At 39.1% G+C, this 27219-nt stretch overlaps 1 protein-coding gene across 27 annotated transcripts in view; it reads right to left on the reverse strand.

Annotated features, from left to right (window-relative positions):
* LOC148420513 (calcium-activated potassium channel subunit alpha-1a) overlaps positions 1–27219 on the reverse strand; it is a 219608-nt gene that overhangs the window by 65004 nt on the left and 127385 nt on the right. For 20 of the 27 annotated variants that reach the window (XM_088420935.1, XM_088420934.1, XM_088420937.1 and 17 more), the window contains exons 6-13: positions 18566–18641; positions 15850–15925; positions 14810–14980; positions 12064–12155; positions 2860–2970; positions 2654–2759; positions 581–663; positions 416–485 (exon numbers count right to left, since the gene is read on the reverse strand). In XM_088420935.1, coding sequence (XP_088277061.1) covers positions 416–485; positions 581–663; positions 2654–2759; positions 2860–2970; positions 12064–12155; positions 14810–14980; positions 15850–15925; positions 18566–18641 — 785 coding nt within the window. Of the gene's footprint in view, positions 1–415; positions 486–580; positions 664–2653; positions 2760–2859; positions 2971–11876; positions 11969–12063; positions 12156–14809; positions 14981–15849; positions 15926–18565; positions 18642–20019; positions 20513–27219 lie in introns of those variants that run through there. The other 7 variants (XM_088420919.1, XM_088420922.1, XM_088420930.1 and 4 more) reach the window with 2 other exon arrangements.

The following is a 27219-nucleotide window of genomic DNA, read 5'->3' on the forward strand; positions in this document are numbered from 1 at the left end:
TTGTCTTAGCGTCAACTTGAGCGTTATCTTTCTTTAATGAGCCCTCCACCATCTTGTACCCTCAACAGCGGATCTCTAAACTTTATATTGTGCCACTAGCTGGGCACATTCTTTTAGGGCCAGAAGTCCGGCCACTTTTGAAACAAAAAAACAAAAAAACAACAACATATATTTAATTGCCATACATCATGGAACAGAAAAAAACAGCAAAATATGACAGCATATGAATAAATTTCAAAATAGAGGGTTTACTTTTAAATCACCCTGTTCAGTACATGGGCCTTTGAAAATGTTTGCATTGGTTCACAGGGGGCCTCAAAATGCTTGGGTCCATCACAATATTTTCCCATTTTTCCCAACAGATGGACGCCTCCAGTTGCTGCTAGTGTTTATTTGCCCAACGAAAGGCTCTCACCTTATTGTGATACTGAAGCATCTGTGTTATTATTCTGATCTTGGGATGGTAGTTCTTGATGGAGATGACCCTATAGGGTTGTAAACAGTTAAAAGAAAACACATTGAATAAAAAATAAATAAATAAATAAAAAGTACATCTGATTAGGTTAAGATGATGTGCTACCTCATGATGTTGGAGGCGTCTTCAGCATCAGGATCAGCGCAGTATTTATTGGCCAGGATGAGACAGGCATCTGCTGACTCAATCTATACATGCATGTAAGGCCGAAATACACTGGTCATGAAACCCTTTTGATCATGATTGGAAGTGTCAGTGATGCTATGGAAGCATGCACAATTCAAATGAACTTAATCTGCCTGTTAAGTTTGTTCCACTTCTGTCTTTGGTCTTCCAATATTCACACAGATATTAGTCATATGATCTGCCTTTGGATTTACCTGGAAAGGATTTCTAAAGGTGCAAAACCTCAAGCCATGCATTGTCAAATATTTTTAGGGGAAATATGCAACCTATGTTTGAATAGGTGCATTTGCGAGCTACGCACAAACATTTCAATTTCAGAGTCTGACATCACCACGCCAGTAACAAACAGATAAACATTATTATTATCATTATTATTATTATTATTATTATTATTATTATTATTATTATTATTATTATTATTATTATTATCTACAAGAGTGAAGTTGAATTGTATTTAAATAATTCATATTTCTTTTTGAATGATTCTTTATATATATATATATATATATATATATATATATATATATATATATATATATATATATATATATATATATATATATATATATATATATACTGTATAAGAAAATGTAAGTTTCATATTACCACCATATACCAGCGACTTATAGTCCAGTGTGGCTTAGCCGTGGTAAAAGATTTTTGCTGCTGCGGCTTATAGTCCATAAAATACGGTACAAGTATCCTTCATCGCGTTAATGAGGACCCGAAAACCCTTGGGGTAAGCTTCTAGACTTCTGCTGGTGGTTCAAACAGGAATTTCCAACAGACAAGTAACATCGTGATAGGGAGTTGTTGCTGCGGCTTTTTTTTCTTCCAGCCCAAATGCCCACAAATAAAGGCAGGATTCCATTTACATGCTGGCAACTCCGATGGCAACCGCTCTAGCCTCATAGCCTCATCCACAACCCAGTGGTAGCCTTGGTTGGGCGTAAAGCCTACAAGGTCGTTAGGCCACCGTTTTTGTCTAACTTGCATTCAGTGTCTTTGTTTCATCTCATTCAGATGTTGGCTAGGCATGTTTCAATACTATAACACCAATATTTTGAATTTCACTTTTTCATTTAAACTCATCGTCTTCCTTTTGTTTTTCTGTTCACTCGATGAATTAGAAGACACAGGACGTTAAGGAGCCATTTCTAGGGCATCACACGCAAACAAATCTAACAAGTGTTCAGGCGGCGCAAGTGTTGAGTAGAGACCAAGACGCGCACACCGCTGCATTAAGCAGTTACAGGCTTCTCAGCCAATCAGTTTGCTGTGTTGATTTTACTGAGCCAATCAGATGAAAGCAAACCGAGACCAGAGAAAAGAAGTATAGATGGAGAGTGTGTGTTTTTTGCGTTTTTGACATTTTTAATATTTTTTAAAATATATTTATTTCATTATTTTGATCAAATCAGTGATGCAGTATAGCCCCGTTACTTGACGCCACTATAGATGATGGTTCACTGTATCTGAGAATGAAAAGTACACATTTACAAATAATTTTACAGAACTCAACTTGAAATGAGATGAGACTGAAAAGTAATTTGATTTCAGATGTCATAATGATGAAAATAAAATATGTAATGGTAAAACAACATTTGGGTAGAAGAGTCAAAGCATTAAAATTATAGAACAAAGTGTGAAGGTAAAAAAAAAATCAAATAAATAAAAATACAAGAATGTCAACATTTTGAATCCAAGGACCTAAAAATACACTGTGAATATGCATGTGCATTATTTATACAAAAAATAATTAAAAAGTTGACTTGCACTATGGTACAGGTAATTATGTCAGCCTGCTCCACAGTACCGTATTAAATTTTGTTGAGTGTTTTTTTAATCACCTTTTCTGTCATTTTTTGTGTTTCAGATAAACACAAAGTTTCCAAGTTTGATCATGCCTGGGGATTTTTGACAGTACATTTCTGCACATGATAACATTTCAAGTGAACAATACGGTCCAAAAAGGGCTGAAATATTATGTACCTTCACTCGAGCCAGGTCGTGAGGATTGAGAACAGATCCCTGGTAGAACTCGACTTGTGTGAAATGGCGTTTGAACAAGGCTTCCAGCTCAAGATTAGGGGAAATACTAGCACACAAGGGGAGATTTGTGAGTACGCGAATGCATGAATCCGATATGGATCTTTTTTTTTTTTTTGAAGAGATTTAGGACAAATATGTGAACTTACTTATGGAGAAAAACAATTTCTACATTGACATCATCCCTGTCCTTGTGTAGGAAGTCTTTGAGGAAGTTGGAGACACTTTCGAGGGTAATATGACCACAGACCACAATATGCCTAAAAGGAGGGGAGGGGAAGAAATCATTTTGAGTGGGCAACATAAATCATTGCAGACACTGGCATGTCTCCCAAACATCATCAGCAAAAACCAAAGCACCAAGAGAAAAAAAAAAAAAAGTCAAAAAAGGTCTTTTCAAAGCAAAGACCTAATTGAATTATATCGTATTTGCCATTGAAGTGAATATTTTCCCCCCTTGTCATAAAAAGTGGTTTAAACCTGCAGGATGAGCGCAATCAAACACTCAACTCTGAGCCACTTTAGCAAATCTAAGTTATAATCACGCGACCCGCAGTGGTCGGCCCGTCATCCGTTCTCAATAGAAAAGTGGTCCCTCCGGCCAAACCGCCCCCATGTGAGCGGAATGGATGTTGACAAAAACATGCACATCAATATGATCGCACTTTTTGCAGAACGCTGCGAAAGACGTTCAAAGGGATTTGGGAGGCCTCAGCTTGACTCAAACTCTAAACAGGACACCGAGACAAGAACTTGGCAAGAGTTGCCGTTGCAGGAATCTGTCAGGCGGTGATTGCGGCAGCACGTTAGATCCGTGTTTGGATGTACGCACTGCAGGCTATAGTGATCAAATGCAAAAGTCAGATCCACAGGCAAACAAAAGCAACACTGATGAAAGGGAGCGGTCTAAGCCTCATTCTTATTCCGCTTGATCGTCACCATGAATATTTGCTGTCATTGGTGTCTGTTTGATGATTCTAACACACACTGAATGGGTGAATAGCCTATGACGGAAAGTCAAAGCTAACTGAGACCACAACATGACTTCTCAACATCGTATGTTCTAATCTTTGCTGGTCCAGTAGAAGCCAAATGCTCGTGATTTGTTGAATGTCAAAACAAATAAGTGTTTCTTGAAATGCTATTGCTGAAGGTGCTAATAAAGAAGAAAATGCATTTCTTATCTATTTGTATTGAACCAGGCCGAGAAATGCACCCATTCATCGTACGAAGACAGGGGAGGCCAATTGACGCACTCAACCGATGTGTGTGACTAGCTTAAGCAGAACAACTGCGCCTGATCTCCAGGAACATGTGTGTGTGTGAATATCACAGACAAAAAAAAACCTTCAAAAATATTACTTCAGCCTCCGCTAACCAAGAAGTACCCTGTAAAAGTTGTAACGTTACAAGTATACAAGATGTTTGTTTCTTGTAACGTTCTATATAAAATTGTCATAAGTAATGTCTATTGTTTAATAATGATATAGGTCACTTTTATGAGAAATGCTAATCAAGGGTGTTTGTGTGTGTGTGCGTGTGTGTAGGTGTGCATGTGTAGGAGTGATCCTACTCCTATGACCAAAATGGACTCAAAATCTTATATGAGATAAAGTACAATTGAAATAAATATTATGGCCCAAACTATTTTCTGCACTTATATTAACAACTTGTTTGCCGTCCCTTCTCTAATGAGTACAGGTTTCAAAATTGCTAAACATCCCAAGTATTGGAAAGGGTTCATGCTCTCTCTAAATGGTGTTCCTCTTTGACTCAGGTTGTGATCAGTCCCAGTTAACTATGCAGTTGAATCATAAAATTAAATTTGAGTGTGATGTTGTTCCATTGCCAAAACTGGATTCAAATGGGTCCTTCAACTGACACAAACTAGACGCTTGGCAGACACACTAATTACCTGGCGGACATGTGTAACGCTATCTCGTAATGCCGATGGGCCTCATCCGCTACTTGTGCCAGGACGTGCCAGGAGACAATTGAGACACTTTAGTTTTGGCCTGGCACCGAACGCCTTTGCATTCACAACCAAAAGGATAAAGTTACTCCTCTTTCCTAAAATTAACTGCCGTTACAGGGTTCACCCTTTATGTTCCTATTCACGGCCATAGATTTGTCGTGACAGCTTTCTTTAAAGTCACCGTTATGCTCTTGTATGGCAGGAGGAAACTTTAATAGTTGGTGTCTTGAATTGAATCAAGTAAAATCAGTTGGAGGAAATCTAAGTTGAAGTTGGTGGAGAGCTGTGGTTCCAGATTGATGGTAGCGTTCGGTAATGAGCGTTGTGGCGTGTGATGGTCTTCCCAGATGTCCTTAAAAAGAATCTAACAGGCAGCTGTGATGGCTAAGCAAAGACGAAGGGCCGTCAGGTCTGATGAGCTGACATATGTGCGGGCAGCCAGCGGCATTTGGCACAAGTGCATGGGAAACATCGGTCAAGTTTTCCCTCATGCTTTCAGAGACTCCGTGTTCTTCTCCAAGGTGAGGACTTACGGGCATCACTTGGTTTGTAGGAAGATGTTATCAATGCAGCAGATATACCGTATTCTACAATAAGCGGTTATTGTAGCATTCAATAAATGAAGGTTCATAAACCCATTCATATTTTTGGGTGAATGTGAACTGAACGTCGAGTAATTTTGCTTCATTAATGTTTCTGTGATGAAAAAAATGTGAAAAAGGCTTTTTCTAACATGTTATCATAAAAGACTAGAAATAATTGCCTTGGTGATTAAATACAAATGTCACAGAAATATTGCTGGAAGCACGTAGAGTATCAATCTATGAGCCATAAAATGGTAAAAATGAAGTGTCTGAAGAGAAGATTATACAAAATAATTCTACACACTAAGGTCAGTGTAGACAGTCCGTCAGATGTCCGTCAATCCGACACCCCCTTTTTGCTGATATAAATACAAGTAATATTTAGAATTAACTGTTAAGAAATCATTTTATTTTGCTTATTAAATATGGTCTACATAACGACGTCGCTTGCAAATGGCTGAGCAAAGCATTGCCTTTCCGCCGCAAGGAGGTGACTCGTTCAAGAAGTCAATGGGTACACAGCCAAGGGATAAGCATTGGTTCTTGGCAAGATAATGCATTATAGAAGTTCTTAATTTCTCTAGTTATAGGCATCATTTAGGAAACTCAAGCTCAGAAATAAGTTGTTTTTCACTTGTAGTGTATGTAACGTAGTGAATGTGATAGATGCTATTTAGATGAATTGGAACCATCACCTGAATGGTTGGTCAAACAATTACAATTTTCAAACCGACCAGCTTAAACAAAATATCATGGTAAAGCATGATTTAGCATCTCAGCGAACATGACTGCCAGCGGACTTGTTTGTGTGCTTTGAAGGGCTCAGAGAAGGCCAACTGTTGGACAAATTGCTGCAGGCATTGGCCTTCCCTCCTGGAGCCTCCTTGGGCTCCCAGGAGACAGTAAAGTAATGCCACTGTCGGCCACCGGGATGGGTTTCATCAACCATGAACCAAAATGCATACTGTACACATCTTGCTCAACGGAATTGTTGTAGAGACATAGAATTATCAATGACTTTCAAAATGAAGTGTTGACATCTTTTGCGATATTTTGCATTTTAAATATGATTAACATGATCATAATGACTTATCGCCGCTTAAAGTCTAGGGCTGAAGTTTATTTATTTTGCCTTGTTGCTTCAGTTTTGTTACTGCTGCATATTAAGTCTGATAAATATTCTAATTACAGATGTTAGGTTCATTTTCAGTAGAAGAATGGGAATAAAAAACAACAGAAGTGAGCAATGGAAGGCGGTGACAACGGAAGTTAGCGATGGACCAACGATTACAATTTTCAGCGTGAAAAAATGGCGGACCAACGATGACGAAAGGGGCGCTGACATCTATTGGACCAGCAAAAAAAATGTAATTTGTCCACCTCTGTGAATATCTATGGTCTCCGCTACACTAGCTAGCATACAATCATGCAGAATGGTCTTAACGTGTATTACAATAAAAAGTGAAAAAAAGTATACCGACCCAGATTCTGCCATTAGCAACAATGCAACTTGAGATTTGACTTCAGGTAAACAATTTAAAACTTACAAAAAAAACTTATATGTTGTTAGTAAAATGTGTTTGAATACGCTTTCAAATAATTGAATGTTCCGCATTGTAAAATGCTTAAGCTGTATATATGTAAAAATGTCTTCCCATTTATCATGTGGGTTAACTTTGATTTATTTTGCTCATTAGATTGTTTGCTGTATTATTTTTGGAAAGACTAGCTGAAAATATATCGTGATAGAAGGATGAATTTAGTCATAAACATGCAATTATGAACTAAAAACGGAACTAGTTTGTCCTAAAAATCTATGAGCTGAATTTTGAAGTCATATAGAAAATTAAGTTTCCCAACCCTGATTCTAAACTTGATAAACCACAATTTTGTTCAAGAATTGTGATACACAGTATCTGAACTGAGGCTGCAAAATTGTGGAAAAGTGTCTCCTATGTACCTTCATTAGTATAAACAAAACATTCCAATAATAATTGTGTACCGTATAAGGAATACAAATTAACCAGCAAAATGCATCTGTTTGCATCTATCTAGGGGGATGGCCACTTGCTGTCAACGTTAAAATGACACTAACAGTTGCGCAGGGTTCACATCAATCACGGCTCACCTGAATTTGGTCAAGTCAAGTGACATATGCAAGTTAAGCTGTGATTAGTCGTTACTGAGCCTGTGATTTCATTTTCAGTGGACAGCAAGTGGAAAAATGGCTGCCCCAACGATGAATGTAAAAAGGGGGAAAAAAAAAAATATATATATATATATATATATATATATATATATATATATATATATATATATATATATATATATATATATATATATCAAGTTTTAAATATTATTTTTTAATGATAATCAAACGTGAAAATGCCATCAAAGATTTTGTTCATCAACAAACCTGACGACAATACAATAACAATAACAATGTTTAATGGGGGCGATATTAAAACCCATTTTGTTATTTCCTCCAGTTTCAAACACAAAGATCCTTCCAGGTAAAAATAGATGAATAAATAAATAAATAAATGACTCGCTTACAAATAAACAGTGGTCATAATCTCATGAACATAAACATTCAGTTAGCATGACTGTACAGTTCGCCTCCATTTTCTAAAATAATAGATTCACATCATTTGAAAACAAAAAATAAATACAATCAGGCAGAACAGAGCATGCACACACAACATGCAGTCAAGTGCAACATCCCAAGATGTGGTTTGGGATGATTTGAAAATGAAAAGCAAGAGAACTCAAACATCAGCAACAGACACTGTGACTCACTACTGCTCTAATCCTCTGCTTTTTATTCTTTTTTTTTTCAAGTTTTCCTTGTAAGTAGGCAAATGGATGCAAATTTGGATCTGTATCTTCCTTACATTGCAGCCAACATGAATACTTTAGGAAAATGGCTTTTCCTCAACACAATTGTACAAGTGTATTGTTACAATAATATTATATATTCTAACACAGGACTAGGATTATTGCTACTGCATTAATTTTTCCATTCTTGCTATAGTTCCTTTGTGGTGTTCCCAAAGGGATCGTGGGTGAGCTTGAGCATGTCTTTGACCAGTTGCAGCACAATTATGCACAAATGTATTCAAAACATTTTCTAATAAATATCTACATTTTTAACATCCATACATAGACATATGTATACTTTGTGTCGAGTGGAACCCACATACTTCCAAAATCATCCCTTTTCAGGAGACCTCAAACAATAACATTGCATCGTCAAAGCGAAGTCGGTTTTCAACTCTTAAATTTGGTCAATAATATGTAAACATAACACCTAAAAGTGTTGAGTGACCTATATATAAATGAATGAAAAAATATGCAAATCACCAAATAGTGACATGGGAGGTTTCGAGGTTTTTCATAATGATAACCCTTTAATCCATATTGATAGTTAACAATGCACATCTGTCTACTGATGCCCCGTATATTGTGCCACCAGCAAACGTGTTGTGGTCTCTGTAACAGTGACAAAAGATTTCGCAGTAAAGATCAATTCTTTGTGTCTGTTTTTTTTTTTTTTTTTTTTTTCAGGGGGAGGGTCTATTAGGTTGGTGTCACAATTTGAGCAAGTACTATATTTATTCACCCATATGGACATTTGCCATCTTAAAAAAAACATTTTTGTGATAATGCCAGTCCACAAGTGTAATGCAGAAAGTAGACAAAGCACATTTATATTAAGAGAAACAACAACACCTTTTCAGAAATGTTGTTTCTTATTTTTCAATAAATGGTTAAGTTGTTGGCTCTGACCAAATTTTTTCATAAGGTCGCTGTCCCAGGGTTTGGGATTGTCGCGGATTGTGTGCCAACTCATTTTAAAACTAAACTTGGGCCTAATGGAAGCCATGATGGAAAACACAGATCCCCCCGAAAGCAGAGCTGCCAACTAAACGCTACACTCAACATTATTGTATCAACACACACACGCTCGCCGCTGTCACTCAGCTGGCGGGTGTACGCTACACTGCACAGGCTAGCACAAGCAAAAAAGGAGAAATCCCTGTACGGCTTCCTCTCACGCTGTGCGGTTTCAAATGACACTGCTCATACAGAAAGATTCAATTTAAGCAACTTTAATAGTTCACAGTATGCTGACCTCAGCGCTGTAATCAGTCAAATTCTGTACTTGTAATCGGCTAATATGATTTCCAATGCATGTCAATGATGGCCAAAAGCCAAAACCTTGCTTTGTCTTGAATATGTAAACACTAAACGCATACATACTGTATTTAATGTACATGGTCATGTCTTTGCCTTGGGTTGATATCGTGACATGAACCACATGTTCTTTTCCAGAACGAAAGCGGAAGAAGAAAATCAAGTGTGGGAGAAAGTATGCTGGGTTTTGACAAGGGCTACTCTCAACACTCATTTGTGAGTCTGGGATGAAGTACTTTGCCAAACATAACATTTCATCAATCTTGTGCCACTGACAGACACACACTCATGAACAAAGGCCTTTCTTTCTTTTCCCTGGCCTCTTTGTATTCTAACATCTGACTCGCTAAATTATTTCCCAATCGAACAGAGATTCAAGAAGGGAAGGCGAGGGTGCATCGCTGAAGATGCTGAAAAAAATTGAAAAAAACTGCTTGCTGAATATCAATTGAGGTTTGAGCCACAAGAAGGAGCACAATACAGTACAACACGGACTGTGTACAGCATCTTGTACAGAATTTCAAACAGCAACCAGCAGCAGACAAACAGAGGAACCGAGCAAGCACTGAGAACCAAAGCAGGGTTTAGAAAAATAAATAAATAAATAAATAAGCAAGCCAGAAGCAATCTAGAGTCTCCAAATGGGAGCGAGGCAAACCAGCATTCAAGGGTGTGGGAGCTGACTGAAGATCAGGGCCAGAGTGGTGTCAAGCGTTGATGATGTCATGGGGCGAGCGGTGACAAACAAGAGGAAGGTGGCTTTTTCATGACGCATGAAGAAGCCACGTGTCTGCGGGTCATTGCAGAGGGCATGCCATAAATGATGCAGCAGAACAATACGCCAGCACACAAAAGAATGTAAGCAAAATTAAATTACAAGGAAATGGATCAATGCTCTAGCACAGTGGTCCCCAACCTTCTGATCACCACGGACCGGTCAACGCCTTAGATTTAGATTGCGGACCGGAGGGGGGCTGGCTGCACGTCATCCTTCTCACTATGTATGTAATATCAACAGCGGCCAGAGGCGGCGTCAAAAAGACAAAGATCAAGCACAAATGTATGAACTGTTAAACTAAATCATCTCCAAAAGATTATTTCGGGTGCAGCCCACGCGGCCCGGTAGGTACCGAACACCGTGGACCGACCGGGATTTGAGGACCACTGCTCTAGCAGACCACCAATGCACATGCAATTGCAAGTATTTCATTATTATAAATAATAATTTGTTTTGATGCACAGTAGGTGTTTTACGGCTGTTTAAATTTCATTTGATAATTATGCTTGTACTGATATCTAGAACTGAACACAATCTACAGGCCATCCAAACAGTGCGCGTAATAATCAACAAGTTTAGGCTGCAATGAAAGCTCTGTTGTTCAAATACAAATTAAACATTGAAGGAGTAAAGAAACAAAACACACAGCACACAAATGAGTAGTTTTCGAGCCACAGTGAAAAGAATAATGAAATCACAAGAATAATCATTTCATTTTGGGAGGAAAAATGTTGCAATATTGCGAGAAAAAAGTTGGAATACCACTTACACAAAAATAAATGTGAATAAGGCAAACCATCGCCCATCTTATTTGTTTTCTTTTTTTGCTTTTCTGCGTAGCCACTGGGGAGTAGCATCTCTAATTTCACTGTAGTAATACAGTGACAATAAAGAAGATTCTATTCTTTCTATTCTATTCTATTCTAGTCTATTCATTCATTGTTTGCTATTCACAAATCCATCAATTTACCTTTTTTCCTTTTCAACGTATCCACATTTTAAGCTCTTTCCTTGGTGACGATTGCAAATTTGCAAAAAAGTAATATTTTAAATGGATGAATCGTGTCGAAGATTAGCCACAAGACATATGTATTTTATTTTATATTTTTTAAACAATAAAAATAGTTAAAGTCAGTTAGAGCAAAGCATAACCGTATGCCTGCTCAATAAGTATTTATCCTCAGTTTCTACTTAATACTTTGTAAAATGGTTTCACTGCTTAGCAAGTTACTGTAAGCACGTAATTTAATATACAGTACTCCTGCTCTCAGTGAGAATGTTGACATACACTCATTAAAATTATGGCTTTATTCTTGCAAGATTCCATTTATTACCGTTTTTTTTTTCAAACTTTTTTCACCTGACTTTGTGACTTTTTTCCTCATAATGTTCTTTTCAATGTGGCCCTCAGTCAGAAAGAGAGAGTAAGAAGAAGATGACAAAGAGCAAAGAGCATAAAGATGCATGAGTCTTAATGGCCGAGGTCTTCAGTCACGCAGTGTGACTATTTATTAACATTCTCTTAAGTGCTCTAAAAAGTGAGGTAACACCCCCGTGTGACTTTAAGTGAAAGAGTTTGGGGGGGGGCGCTCTTGAGTCACACAACCACACCTTGCCTGCGTTCCAACTTACTTTCGGCCTCGTGTCGAGTTATAACTCCCTCCGTATTTCTTCCGATTAAGGATGAGAGCAGCAATTTCTGGCACGTAGCGAGCAAACATGGCCTACATGCATGGAACAGAAAAAAAAAAGAACAAAAGGCATGCAGAGAGGGTTCCACCGCACGCAGAACAACAGCAGAACCGTCTGGAATACTTACTTTCTCCCATTAACCGCACTATAGGAACCACCATATTTCTTGCGGTTTCCTATTAACTCTATGATTTCAGGGACGTAGCTGGCAAACATGGCCTAAGGAGAAGATAGAAGACAGAAGCAGAAGCTAAAAAAGAGACTAGAGAGCGGGCAGTGGGGTGTGCGTCAACCCACATTTCTCCAAAGGAGAGAAATAAGACTTCTGCTTTGGAAATCCAGTAACTCTCGATGCGTCTCTAAAGACGTGAGAGAGTTCAAGAGGCCATTTTGTATTTTGGGGGCAATTTTTATCACAGCAGTTTTACTTTGAGTCTGTGATAACGGCAATGGATTTTTTTCTTCCCTCACAGGAAAGCAAAACGTTAATATAAACCTAAGTGCCATGTTTTGTCCAACAAACACAGTTGATCGGGTAGGTTGATTTGAATGGGCCCTCCTGATGCCCCACAGCTGCAAAACACATTGACACTCATTTATCGGGGTTTGGAAAATGAGCTGAATGCATTTTGCGGAACCCTCACCAACATTACACTCGTTTACATGGATAATTTCACCGAAGGATTTCCAGGGGAGCCTGATACAATCCCTGGCTTTGAAACCTTGTACGGCCTGGAGTTATTCAGACTGGGCTGATGATGGAAAGCAACTTGAGTAAGTCAAAAGTTTGCCTGATTTTTCAGAGTGCTGAAGGGGAAGAAAAAAAATATATATATATACAAGCTATCACCATAGCCACGCCCTGGACATGTTCGCACAGGCTGCAGGCTATCACTGATAGTGACAAGTGTAAGCAACAGTCACACAGGAACCCGCATTGATAGCAGTAACATCACAATACAATAAGCATTATGCTGTGATGCAGTTAATATTTATACATATTTGAAGGTTGGCATTCACAAATTTGCAGATTTGCAGTTTCGAGCCACAAAAAAACCCTATGTTTGTTGATTTTCTGATTGAGGACAAAGCAATTAAAGTCCACTCGGTCACACTCTCGTGTCAGTTATATTCAAATCATCAACGGTGTTTTATTTTGACTGCATTTGACATATCCCGTTTTGTTGCCCGGGTCACCAAAACCCCATGAATGGTTGCATGTATCAGTATTTAAAATAACGACAGCGTCATGAGCAACAGCACGGATTTCTGAGGCTAGGTTACTGTATCGAAACTGTACATCGAGATAGCAGTATGATATAGGACAAAAGAGCAATGTATTTTGTCCCGTGAGCTTGTAATAAAAGACGCGCTTCACTGCAGCGGGTCCTCGGTTTACAGCTGTTCAAGTTCCAAGGTTTCAAAGTGATACCGGACAGGGAGGGCAAGCTCGATTAGTGCCATACTTCATTTGATTGTGCTCTATAAATAATCTTTGAAATCAAATACTATATTTCAGACATTACAACTGTTAGCGAATGTTAGTGATGATGGACTTGTGCGCAGATTTGAGTTGTGTCACCACCGTAAGAATGGAACGCTTGTACTTGTAACTATAACAGCAAGAAAACTCATCAAGAAAATGAACTAACTTACAGGTGTAAACATACGGGCTCATTTTTCAGCTGTAGCTGGGAACTTCCCTCTTCCTGATCGTCAGTAGTTTAACGAAATTCATACACCTCACATTGCTGGTGGTATATACAGTATTTATTTTTGCTCCGTGAAAAACAATTGTAAAGATGAGACCAACTAAAACATTTTCATTCCTGTATGGCCAACTTGTATAATTTTTGATCTTCAACTTTTTCTAAATTTGAATTCTGTGAGATTTTAGACAGCTCTCTCTTAATACAGCAACACGATTTTGACAGCTAAGTGACAGTTTGAGTCAACTGGTTTGTTACAGTAAAAAAGTGATCAGTAGGATCAGTAGTTAGACTGTCAATATCAAAGTGTGCAGAGTCATTTGCGTCTACTCGACTACCTCCGAAAAGTCATTTGACCGCCCTCACCAGCCTAGATTCCATTTACCATAGGCCCCATTATAGCATTTGGGGCACTCAACCATTGCTAGCTAGCGGTTAATTCATGCTAGACACATTCATGCTAGCAGCCGATATATGCAAACACTTTAACAGTAAAACTGCAGCTTTTTAAGTAATTTTCAGCGCTCATTCTGGAAAAAAAAAAATCTGCCATAAGAAAGTTGATCTTGTGCAGGGGCGAGGCATTTCGTGGCGTATTAATCCCTCAAGATCTCATCGTACGAGATCTCGTTCCATCTCTAGTAGCAAAGCAGCGCAGCGTTGTTTGACGATGAATGCGGATTACTGTAGCGTTTGGCCTAAACGAACCTCTCCCTAATCATTAGCACGAAGGTGGCCGGATAGCGATGTTGCTGTGGTAACAGTCAGGCCGGCCTAAACTTCATCTCCTTGCCCCTGTGTTTGTTGGAATTGTGGGAAGGGATACAAGAGGGAGGGTTTCCTGAAACCGCAACTGTGAATATTAACAATATCATTATACAACAGCGCAGAGTGAGACATAGAGAAAGGGAAGAGGACAAAGGAGCACAAAGTAATTACGATACACAAGAGACATAAGGCCAAAGGGAAGGATACAACTGCACAAACATTTTCTCATATTGGAATGTTATGGAAGTATCATTACCTTAGCATCATTTCATTTACATCTTAACCAAGTCTATGCATCTTATAGAAAGGAGTTAGACAGGTTTTGAGGAAAGACGTTAGGGGCGGGAGGGAAGAAATGGGGCAGCAAGGGAGGAAAGATTCAAGCCAAGACTTTACCAAACCACCGAGGATGAAGAAGACCATAAAAAGGCGACCCAAGGTGGTTTTTGCATAGACATCCCCGTAGCCCACTGTGGACATGGTCACCATGAGTAAGTAGACGCATTCCCAATATGAAAGCGATTGGAAGTTTTGGAAGTTTTCCCAAGGATCCCCTGAGTTTTCCACCTAGGATGAAAGGAGAGGAAAGAGATTTTGTAAACACGTCTGAGCAAAAAGCCATCTCATCAAGTTAATTTCTCCAAACTGAGTGGGCCAGCTTTCATCTTTAAATGGGGGGGGTAGATGGATACTTTCATCATGGTGGGCTTAGCCTGCCATCTTGTGGTAAAACTGGTTAATGCAGAAATGTTGATCAACGTTTTGAACTGTATATCAGAGTGTAAAACTAAAACTAAGACTAAATTTTATTTTTATTAGGTAATCAAAAAAGTCCGCATAAAAGCATGTCATGATGGACCATCTCTTCTGGTTTTTATGACAAGTGGTCTCATAAACACCACACACTATGTCATATCTGCAATATTTGTTTTCATATATTGGGGTAATTGATCCACTTTTTTAGCAAAAGCAGACCGTTGCGAAGACAGTCAGGCGAAAAATTGTAAATAACATATTCAATAAGTACAATATCACATCCTTGTGTGTGTAGTTGTGTGATTGTGACAAATTGTGTGATTGCGATGTGGAAAAAAAGAAAAAGTGATTTGAAGTGCTTGCTGTTGTAGGAAATCAAGAAAGGATTGTTGTGGAAGGTTGTGTTGACTGTACAGTGTATTATATAGTGGATGAATCAATCAAATGAAAATGCAAGCTGTAATTGAATGAAAAAAGTCAGGTAGAAGATGCCGGTTTGTCAATTTATAGGTTTCATTCCCCTGTATAAATGAACATGCTAACCAGACAAGAGAGGGTCTTGAGGTCAAACTTGATGTGACATATATGATTAAGCACGAATGGGTGGCACCCCCGTGTTTTTCAGGTGGGGGCGTTAATTAATCACCGGACTGCACTGCGTGTCACTTTTGTCCACTTACCAAATGTATGAATCCTGCAGCGGTGAGCCATGTGCTTATGAAGATGGAACACAGGTTCACCAGCTTGATGGAATTGCTGGCGACAAGAACCACAAAAAACAACATTTGAGAAAGTGCAGATAAAGGTTTTGCATTCTCAGATAGTTTACTATCGAAAGAAGCCTCAAAGCAGCTATGCAGCTCAGTGGATCTACCAAATGCCCACACCAGTGTGGAACCAGAAGTCCGGAACATTCCAATCATCTTTTTTTTTTTCCTGAAAATGTTTTGATGAATTGATTCAATTTTTACCAAAGTTGATCAAGGACGCACCATCAAATGCCCATCTTTGCACAACCCATCATGGTGGACATTTTGTGTACACGCTACACTAAAAATGATGTAGTAAAACGAAAACTAGATTCTTGGATTATATTTAAAGTGATGTCCTAATATATATATATATATGTATATACAGTGGGCCCCCGGGTTACGAACTTAATCCGTTCAGCGGCTACGCTCGTATCTCGAATTGCTCGTATAGCGGGCAATCCAAACCCATGTTAATTCGTGAATGCGTGCAACGCGCGCAGAAGCCTTAGGTAAAATCATCACGCTGTATACATATATTAATATTAAGTGACATAATCTACTGTACAGTTGCATTAAATAATAAATACAAGGGAAAACTGACTTTTACCTTTGGAAAGACGTGACTTGTGCTGAGATAAGCAGAGGTGAGCAGAGATGAATGCTCGAAGTCAATACGGTAAATCAGAAATGCTATTGGTCTTACAGTGTCAAAGTAACTTTTTCAGTCAGGGTTTTCTCTACTTCCTTCCATCCCAACCAGCTGTGCCATCAAGCTAGATAAAGGCGTTCGGCCAATAGCATATCGGCACTTCTGTGATTGACGTGTGACGCCGGCCAATAGCATCTCCGTGAGTGAGACCGGGTGACCTTAATCGACCAATAGCATATTGGCGTCTCCTTGACTGACTGATAATTATTCGCACTTTTTTTTAAACAGTTGGAATGTATTGACATCTTATTGATTAAAACACATTTAAACCTGTGACGATTTTTTTGTCCTGCAATCGGCACACTTAATTTCATGTCAGCTGTTTTTCCCGACGTGAATTGAGCTGGGTGGAGGCGGAGGGGAGGTTGAGTGTGTTGTATTTACTAGGCACCACACTTAAAGCTTGTTCGAGCGTCAGTTCACCGTTGGTTACAACTCACAGATTTGCAACAATGGCGCTGTCCCAAAGCATGTCGGGAGATCGACGACCAACATGACATGCAATTTTGTCAAGCAAACATTATATGGCACTGTGATACCACCCGTAAAAGGGCGCAGAGATTAACCTCTTGAGTTAATACGGCAACGCACATAGGCTATTGGCCTTACAGTGTTACAGTAACTCTTTCAGTCATGGTGCAAATCACGGAGATACTAAAACATCATCCTCTTATTTCTTCCTTTACCGCTGCTAGTAATTTTAGAAGCTATGTCTAACAGATAAAGTTTGCAAAGTCTTCAAAACATTCCGTTTTTCACTCATTTTGTCTACTTCCTTCCATCCTGTCCCATCAAGCTAGATAAAGGCGTTCGGCCAATAGCATATCGGCATTTCTGTGATTGACGTGTGACGCCGGCCAATAGCATCTCCGTGAGTGAGACCGGGTGACCTTAATCGACCAATAGCATATTGGCGTCTCCTTGACTGACTGATAATTATTCACACTTTTTTTTTAAACGGTTGGAATGTATTGACAATTAATTAAAAAAAAACACACATTTAAACCAATGACAATTCTTTGTCTTGCAATCGGCACATTTAATTTCATGTCAGCTGTTTTTCCCTTTAGCTGTACAAACACTACACTTAAATGGTAATATATATTTAGACACCGTGAGTGAGACAGTCAGTGTGAGGTTGTAAGACCAATAGCGTTCACGTTACCACCATAAGTATCTGTTAATGATTGTAGATGACGCAACTGCTGAATATGTTGACGCAGTTAGGCGAGAACATTTCTACATACTCAATGGCTGGTTTGTCGGAATGCTCGTAAGACGAGAGGTTTGCTCGTAAGCGGAGGACAAAATTCTCCCTGATCCACGCTCGTATGGCGAATTGTTCGCAAATCAGGATGCTCGTAAGCCGGGGGCTGACTGTATATATATATATATATATATATATATATATATATATATATATATATATATATATATATATATAATTTCACTTTAAAAAAACCTTTTCGTATATTTGCATTGCTTCTTCTATGAAATCCAACCAAATCCTTGCAAGAACAGAATCAGACTCCACTACAATGCTATACTTTACACATTCAAGATATGATCTGACCTAATATGATTTATGTGCATCTTTACATAGATATAATGGGAAATTAATCAACCGTGATCATAAATTATGACATTGGAATGCTTGAATGATGATGTTTTACAAAGCACGCTAGAAATCTTAGTTTTGCATAATATGATGTGAGCCAACATCAGAGACTGATAATTAACATGTCTTTTATAATCATAGTCATTGTACTGCTATATTATGAATTTGTGATGATATGAATATCTCCACACGAAACCCATGATTCTCTACTGAAACATATAATGAAACTACTAAACACGGCTATTCTGTTTTGGAACGATATCATAATGGGATGGGTGTGTGTGGGAAGCAGGATGTGATTGTGAGGATAATGTTACCTTGTTTTCAAGATATTCAAAAACTGTAAGATTTCCGAGAACTGTATCAATCTTAGTGCTCTCAGGAATCTTAAACCTGCAAGACAAAAAGGGAAGAAACAAACATGAAACTATAAGGAGGGAAGAGAAATGCAGATTGAAACCCATGGGGAAAAACGAGCACAAAAGACTGTTGACACTTTGCTGCACTCTTAATGATATCTGTATACCTTTCTGCATCTTAAAATGGCTTGAGCCACGGTCTGGACCACAGGGCAAGTTGAGAGGGGATTATGATGCAACACCTATCTCGTTGGCATTTAAATGAGTAATCCTACGATAAGAGTGTGTGATGGTGTCCAACACAGCAGTGCCTAAAATCTACCTAAAAGTATTAACACAAAAATCACAGAACTGGCCCAGAAGCTTTTATCGGGAAACACATTTAACGATAAAGATAATTAAAGATGTTAATGGTGATTAATGGGCCCTCGTAAGGTTGCACACAAGGTAAGAAGGACATTGTAGAGTCGGTAGTAATCAATCTATCAGCAATATCCAACTTTTTAGGTCACTGGACTTACACACAGTGACAAAGACAAAACATTATCATATGTGGCAACAGTCTGTTAGGGGGAACGTGACCCGTTTGTTATGAGGAAGTGTGCATTTTGCAATTTTTATTTTCTAAACTTCAGGATAACTGAAAAGTAACAAATATTCAAATATTTGTTAAATTGAATCTGTTGGTGAATAAAAGGTCACTTATGAATGGCTTCAATGATGTTTTTTGTTTGTTTGTTTTCTTTTTCTTTTCTTTTTTTTCTGCAAAGGGGTTCCTTGGAAAATTCGCTTGCCATAAAGGGGTCCCTGACTCCAAAAAGTTTGAGAACCCCTGCTTTAGTACTTTTGAAGCATGTTTGGAAAAGATCTAAAACAAAAATGTTAGATTGAAACCAAATTTTAGACTTTCTGTTTCTTTTTAGGCATGGGTATGCATCAGCCATCTTGTACTACTGTGGAACATTTTGGGGCACAAAATACAGTTTCAATTGATGGAATTAGAAGTGTCAGCGGAAGAGGCAAACAAACATTGGTGAGCTAAAGTAATCTATCTGTTTGATAATTTGGGGGAAGCCATCAGCATAAAAGCCATGTTTAACTTGTCCCAAATGAATGCCATTCGGGTGTCTGTGACCATCCTGTGCAAAACTGTGTTTAAAATTTAAGACTCCACAACGGAAAAATGCCAACATCGACTCTCGGAGTGCACTGAAATCAATTTGTCAAGTCATGTGGCATTGCTCCATTTTGTGAGTGGCCACGAGTAAGACTCAGATTATTCCAAAACTACCAAAACCGTTTGTTTTGATCCGTGCAAACCTTCGGCCCCATGTCAGACGTAACGACAAAGAAAACCAACAAATTACAAGAAGGCCCCGACAAGCATGACATGTCTGCAAAAGAAGCTTTACCCCATCTGGAGAGGAGAAGCAAACAACACCAGAAAGAATGGAATGCTCCGGTTTGCCTTTCGAGCACCTCCGGTGCATGGTGGCCCTGCTTCACCCGGTAGCCGTTCTGGAAAAGATCGCTACAAGACTTCTTGCGTCGAGGCGTCTCCTGGACATTCTCCCAATTAACCCCACTGAGAGTGCGTCGGTACACAAGCAGCTTTGGCGGTATCATGTCTTCTTCAGCCAAATTTGATTGACCTTTGACTGATGTCTTCAATGCAAGAAATGCAATGAACAAAAATATAACAACCGTCTTTTAGAATTAAATAGATCAAAAGCAAATGACGTCTGCAAAGGGCTGGTCAATGCAGACAAACAAACACAGCTATAACTGACTCAGACCTTGGAGAGATTGTCCCTCTGAGCCAAATATCACCTCATACAATATTTTTTTTTCATTTTGTCACAATGGTTTTAATCCCAAACACCACAACAATTTCACCTTTCGTCAACCTTCATCATTCACTATCCCCATCAGCACACACACATGCACACAGACGCACATGCGCGCAAACACACACACACAGCTTTGTCTAAAATCCTTTTTGTCAAATGAAAGATGAACTTTCCTGAGGATTAACAAAAAACGCAAACATTTCAGAGCCGAGACATGAACCAACCCCTGAATAACTTCAGATTTTTTTTCCACAAGCCAAAGTCAATGTGCAGTAGTAGCTCGTGTGCAAAGTCTTTACATTAGATCGCTATAGTATAATCAATCCAATTTCTGTCAGGCATGAAAAGAACCACACTATGAATACTCAAATTCAGTGTTTTCTCAAATAGCGCCCTCTATCTATCTATCTATCTATCTATCTATCTATCTATCTATCTATCTATCTATCTATCTATCTATCTATCTAGATACACACACACATGCACGCACACACACACACACACACAGTGGGGATTTTGTAAAAGTTTTCCCATTTATGAAGGTAGAGGTCTGTAATTTGTATCAAAGGTACTCTTGAACTATGAGGAACAGAATCTAAAACAAAAATGCAGAAAATCACAGTCTATTATTTTGAAGTAATTTGCAACTAATTGCATCACATAAGTACATATGTGATAGGTCAGACAAACAGCACTCAATATTTGTTAAAAAAAAATGTGTTTGCAATTACAGAGATCAGACGATTTCTATAGTTACCAGGTTTGCACACACTGAACCACGGATTACGGCCCACACCTCCATATAGACCTTCTCCAAAATGTTCGGGCCTGTCGCTGGGCAACAGGGACTTTCAGTTCTCTTCGAACACGTTTAATTGGATTCAGGTCTAGAGACTGGCTAGGCCATGCCAGGACCTTGAAATGATTCCTGAAAAGCCACCTCGTACTTGCCTTGGCTGTGTGTTTCGGGTCATTGTCATGCTGGAAGACCAAGCTACGACCCATCTTCTTGGCCAAGATCTCATAGTACATTGCCCCATCTATCCTCCCCTCAATACGGTACAGTCGTCTCATCCCCTTTTCAGAAAAGCATACCCAAAGAATGATGTCCTCTATGCTTCACAGTTGGGATGATGTTTTTGAGGTTGTACTCATCCTCCCTCTTCTTTCAAATATGACGAGTGGAATTTTGAGCACCTCCACACTTATGATGAATCCTAACATGTACATGATACACGTATTTGTGTATGTATGAATGTATGTATGCATGTATGTATGTTTGCATTGGATGGATGGATGGATGGATGGATATGTATTTGCTGAAATGAACACAGTGTCTTTACAAATTGTTGTATGTTTGTGCGTGCAACGAGTGTAAGAAAAAAAAATCTTAATAAACTTCCTGTGCCTCTGAAAACACGTGTGCTCATTTGAGGAAAATCTCTTTGCTGCACACGGCAAAGCCTCTTGTACACACGGGGGTTCAACACATGTGTCAGCTGGCCAGCTGCTCAAAAAAAAAAAAAAAAAATTCCGGAAGCTTCATTGAGGCTTTGCGGGGCAGTGCGCATGTTCTGGCATGGGTCGGGGCACCAGGGCCTTTTATCAATCAGCAGACCGCGGGATGATTCATTCGGGATTATACCCTGCTAGGATTAGATGATGCCATGCTCTACACAAACTCAGTCATTCATATTGAAATGATGGACATTTTTTTGACATTAGATCTACGTTTTTACAGTATCAATCTCAACCAAGTATTTGGCTTACTCAATTTTAATCAGCAGTAATCATCTGAAACTAAGCATGTGCCAGTTCCCATATGCATTAACAACCTATTCATTTGAAATATTCTGTATGTCGTCATAATGGTTGCAGGTTAGCAGGATCCTCTTAAGGCTTACTCCGAGAGACCAGTTGTTATGTCATGTAGTTAGTATAATATATGAGGTAGCTATTTTCTAAAACAAGTCTTCGTCGAATAGGCCGAAGCTACTTGTAAATGTGTCTGTCTACAAACCAATGAGGGGAAATGATCTCAAAACGCATTCATGGGTATGCATAACATCAACGAGCAGTACAAAAAAGTTCCACTGGGAGGCAGTGTTAGTTTGCACTGCAAGAGCCAGTACATCCACGACATGAGCTGCTACAACCAACACATCTAAATATGAGCATGATAAATGTATGGATTCCGTTGAGAGAAACTAACAGCGTGACTGCCTAACTGACTGAGACTCAAAGCTGGACGAACTACTGTATATGGAGAACAAGTATATGCTATTCCCGTGGCTGTCACGGAGCAGTGCCAAAATAATTCAGTTAAAAGGGGATTGATTTTTGACTGTGTGGTACATGATCCGCACATCTTCACTGTGCTTTACGCGAGTCCCCTCAGCAAACTCGACATGTGCATAGTCTTGCTTGTGCTAATTGCGCGGTGGGCCAGACATAAGAAGGAGGTGCAGTCATTATAATGCATTTGCCTTGCCAGGGTGTATCCCTTGGGCGTGAATGTAAACAAAAAGGATGCATTGGGAATGTGCTGAAAAAGACAAACCCCTTTGGCTTCCCCCTAAGTCATTCACTACTGTACACACTCATGTAAATGAACGAGGCTGCGACTACTTGTGTTGCTTGTCGGGAAAACATCCATCCATTTTCTAGAACTGCTTATCCTCACTAAGGTCGCAGGCTTGCTGGTGCCGATGCCAGCCGGAAGGCCAAAGTGAGGTGGAGAAAACAGTACACCTTGAATTCAATGTAATTTGGAGAAAGTTGGACCATGACACGTTCACTTTTTTTGTAGGAATAAATCTATCGTTAATTTTCTTCACTGATTGCAATGCTTTGGGTTTTTTCATTATATTAAATTTCATTTTCTTTTTGTATTTATAAGGTCAGTTGTAATAGTTTGTATGGTACAATTGTGAGTTTTCTTAATGTTTGTTTTTTTTATAAATATTTTTAATCAATTTGCACTTTTTTAACATACAGTGTGGCGTATTTGTCAAGACCAAGAGTTTTTTTTTAATTTTAAAAAAGGTCGCTAGACATTATGTATAATAGTAAAGTAGACTCTCCAATCATCTATGCAATTAAAAAACAAAGATGAATGCAAAGGACATTTTTTATATAGATAGTTTTATTTAGCTTTTAAATCCTAAAGTGTGGTTTCAGTCTGTTTTTTTTTAAACATTTTTATTTTCCATTTCAATCAATGTTGATTGAATTATAGTTTTAGTTTTTCAGTTAGTTAATATTATGATATTCCCAACGAACAAAGACGAAGTGTGGTAAAATGGTAAATGGACTTTCACTTATATAGCGCTTTTCTACCTTAGGTACTCAAAGTGCTTTACACTAACTAGTCGTTTACCTACTGATGATGCAGCATCAGGAGGAACTGTGGGTTCAGGTTCTTGCTCAAGGACACTTAGACATGGTCTTGATGGTAGGGGGATCGAACCCAGAGCCTTTCGGCCGGGAGATGACCACTCTTCCACCGAGCCATGCCGGTGGTCAAATGCTTTCTTTATAATACAATTTTCTAAGATGCCTCACTGGTCTAAAAAGGGTATTGTGTTTGTGGAACATAAATTAACCAGAAATAAAAATCTTTATCCATCATTTGCCACTCGCTGTTGACTTTTTTGGAATAAGTTCAAAATAGCACCCGCATTTGTTCACTTGACTTTGCAAAGTTTCACGGCATGTCATTAATTGTGATAATTTACCCGTCACACAGGGGTATCAAAACTCCCTGTTACACAAATACATGACCTGTATCTTAATCACGACTCCTGCCAAAACTCATCACAATGTGAATATCAACGCTGACTCAGGCTGTCTCTTTGGTATTCTGAAAGCTTTTTGCGAGCCTGTTAGGCAAGACAACATGCGCCAAAAGATATGCATGTTAATTTCATAAGCAATACTTGGCAACGGTTTATGAAGCCTGTGGCATGTGAGGAAATATTACCCCCAGTAAACACGCACTTAGCTCACATGCCACTTGGAATTTTGTTACAGTGTCTTCGCCGTGGTTATAGATGCTGAACATGATATAAATGAAACAGATATCTCAACCATAATTCTTTTCAATAATAAATGTGACACCTTAAATTTCACTCCTCTTAGTGCCTTGATTTGTGCAACAACCCTAGTGCAGTACAAAATGCTATCAATTCCAGGCCCAGATATAGAACGTAAAAAGAGTCATAGGTAATTACACAGTACAGAATATCAAGCAGAAGCCAGAGCACCATTTCACCATCTTTCATCATCCTCACCACAGCTCCTGTTTGCGGTGATTTTCTGAGGAGGAGACTGGGACACCTTACATCATGAGCACCAAGAACCGGATTACTTGACCATCTCTAATTCATTATGCCACTTGAACTCCTGGTGGGATTCATTAGCCACGGTGAGGCATTTCTGGAAACCCACAGCACCTCATACCACAGCTTATTAATTACAATGTGATTTTGTGCCTCATGAAAGCAACATTTTCAAAGTCTGCAAACAGACAATCGGGCAATTACTTAAATAGTTGATTAAACAGTGAATATTTTGTCGATTAGTAGATGAAGCTCAACTTTTTTTTCTTTGCTTAAATTAGCTAAAGCTATTATGTAGGTTCTAAACAACTTCATCAGCCCTTTCCTTCACCTTAGACCAGGCATGTCTAAACCCAGTCCTCGAGGGCCGCCTATCCAGCATGTTTTGGAGGCTCATCAGCAAGCTCAGCGGAAGCCTGACAACAAACCTGATCATTTGAATCAGCTGCATTGGACGGCGGAAATATCAAAAACATGCAGGGTAGGTGGCCCTCGAGGACCGGGTTTGGACATGCCTACCTTTGACAATACAGTGAACCCTTGTTTACCGGCCACAATAGCCAAAAATCCGCGAATCCACTTTATATATATATATATATATATATATATATATATATATATATATATATATGTTTCATTGACTCAGCTAGATCGATTATAGTGTCAGTTGCAATAAGTAAACGAGTAATGGGAATCTATTAGATATTTATACATAAGGCATTTATGCGGGTAGGGGAGTGGGGTGTATGTGGACTCTGCAAATATTGTAATTCCTCAAATAAAGGACTATTTTTTTTTCCCTAAAATTAAGGACAAAAAGTATGGTGTGGCCTATAAATGGTAACTTAAAGATTATACTTTTTTGAAAACATTCGAGGAAGATTGCATCCAACAGCCACATAAGATGAGTAATGACGTATAGATTCACATTTCTATATCGGATGTATTCTTACTTTTAATTAAGGTATTGGGACAGGCTAGACTAGAGGCAGTCGGCAGCCAGGGTGAATAACCTCAGCTAACACGAGCTAATTGTTACCCGCAACAACCACATTATTCAATAAAAGAAGTGAACAGACTGAACCAGCGTCTAAGTTCCTCATTGTTCACATTGTTCAATATTACAGTAGTTTTCAAGACGTGAAAGAAAGTGATTCTTGTAACGGAGCAGGTTAGAGAGCATGATGCTGCCACAAGATTTGCGATAACAGGGTAACGGCCCTCACATGGCGAACTAGAGTGGAGTCCGTAGCCGACCAAACAGGATAACGAGGAGGTAGGGGTTATATTCATTTTAACAGCACACTGTGAAAATCCCCCCAGCGCTCATTTGCACACTGAAACGCTCATCCCGCTGCGAGATTCTGGGCTGTCACTCACTCACCTGCAATCCACACATTTGCTATCAGCAGGCATCATATGCCCAACAAATATATAACTTACAAATATATCCATCCATCCATCCCATTTTCTATAGCCGCTTATCCTCACAAGGCTTGCTGCTGCCAATCCCAGCTGGCTTCAGGTAATAGGCGGGGGACACCCTGAACTGGTTGCCAGCCAATTGCAGGGCACACCAAGAGGAACAACCATTCATGCACCAAATCACACCTAGGGACAATTTAGTGTGTGTAATACACCTGCCATCCATGTTTCGTCATTGTCGTCAAACTGTCAGTGTGTCCTATACACCAGAGGTGCCCAACCGCCCGCCGGTCAGTGGCCCAGCACTGGTCCGTAGATCATATGGTACCGGGCCACGTGGGCCGCATCCGAAATAATGAACAAATTTCCTTTTATGTATTATCTGAGTCTGAAAGCAATTTCATTTTCAAAAAAACATTTATTCTGAAAACTGGTTGGATTCTCTTGGATTTGTTTCAGTCACGTGAGCACAAAATTGCACTAGCAAACAAGTTAAGAGAGTAAGAAACAGACATCTTTGGGAAGGGGAAAAGTCCCTGTCAAGAGACAAGTGACAAGCCTACAACTTGAGGAAAAAGAAAGCTTTTAACAGGAGTCCTACTTGAAATTATGACTTCAAATTCAAATCACTTCTCATGGTCAGGACTTTGAGCACAACTTTGTTCACAAAGGACCCACAAAGTGACAAGGAATGGATTCTCTACCTTTTTGTTACCGAACCATATGAAATTGCAAATGGCGGCAGCCTCAAAAGTGAGACTCCCGACATCTATGTGAAGAGATAAAAAAAGCTGGGGGTTCCCATTAGTTTGTCATTAAGGGTGAGTTCATATTTCTAGAATCTCAAAAATTGACAAGGCCATGGTGATAAAAAAAAAAAAAAACTATACACGGTAACATAGAAAATACTAGAATTTGACCCTCTACCAGGTGTGTCCTATATTTGGAGAAATATGGCAATTGCTACTGGGCATCCAGAAGAACAAAGGCTTTAATT

Source organism: Hippichthys cyanospilos, chromosome 8 (genome assembly GCF_059441005.1).
Source record: "Hippichthys cyanospilos isolate Australia breed blue-spotted pipefish chromosome 8, RoL_Hcya_1.0, whole genome shotgun sequence".
Classification (NCBI taxonomy): Eukaryota; Metazoa; Chordata; class Actinopteri; order Syngnathiformes; family Syngnathidae; genus Hippichthys; species Hippichthys cyanospilos.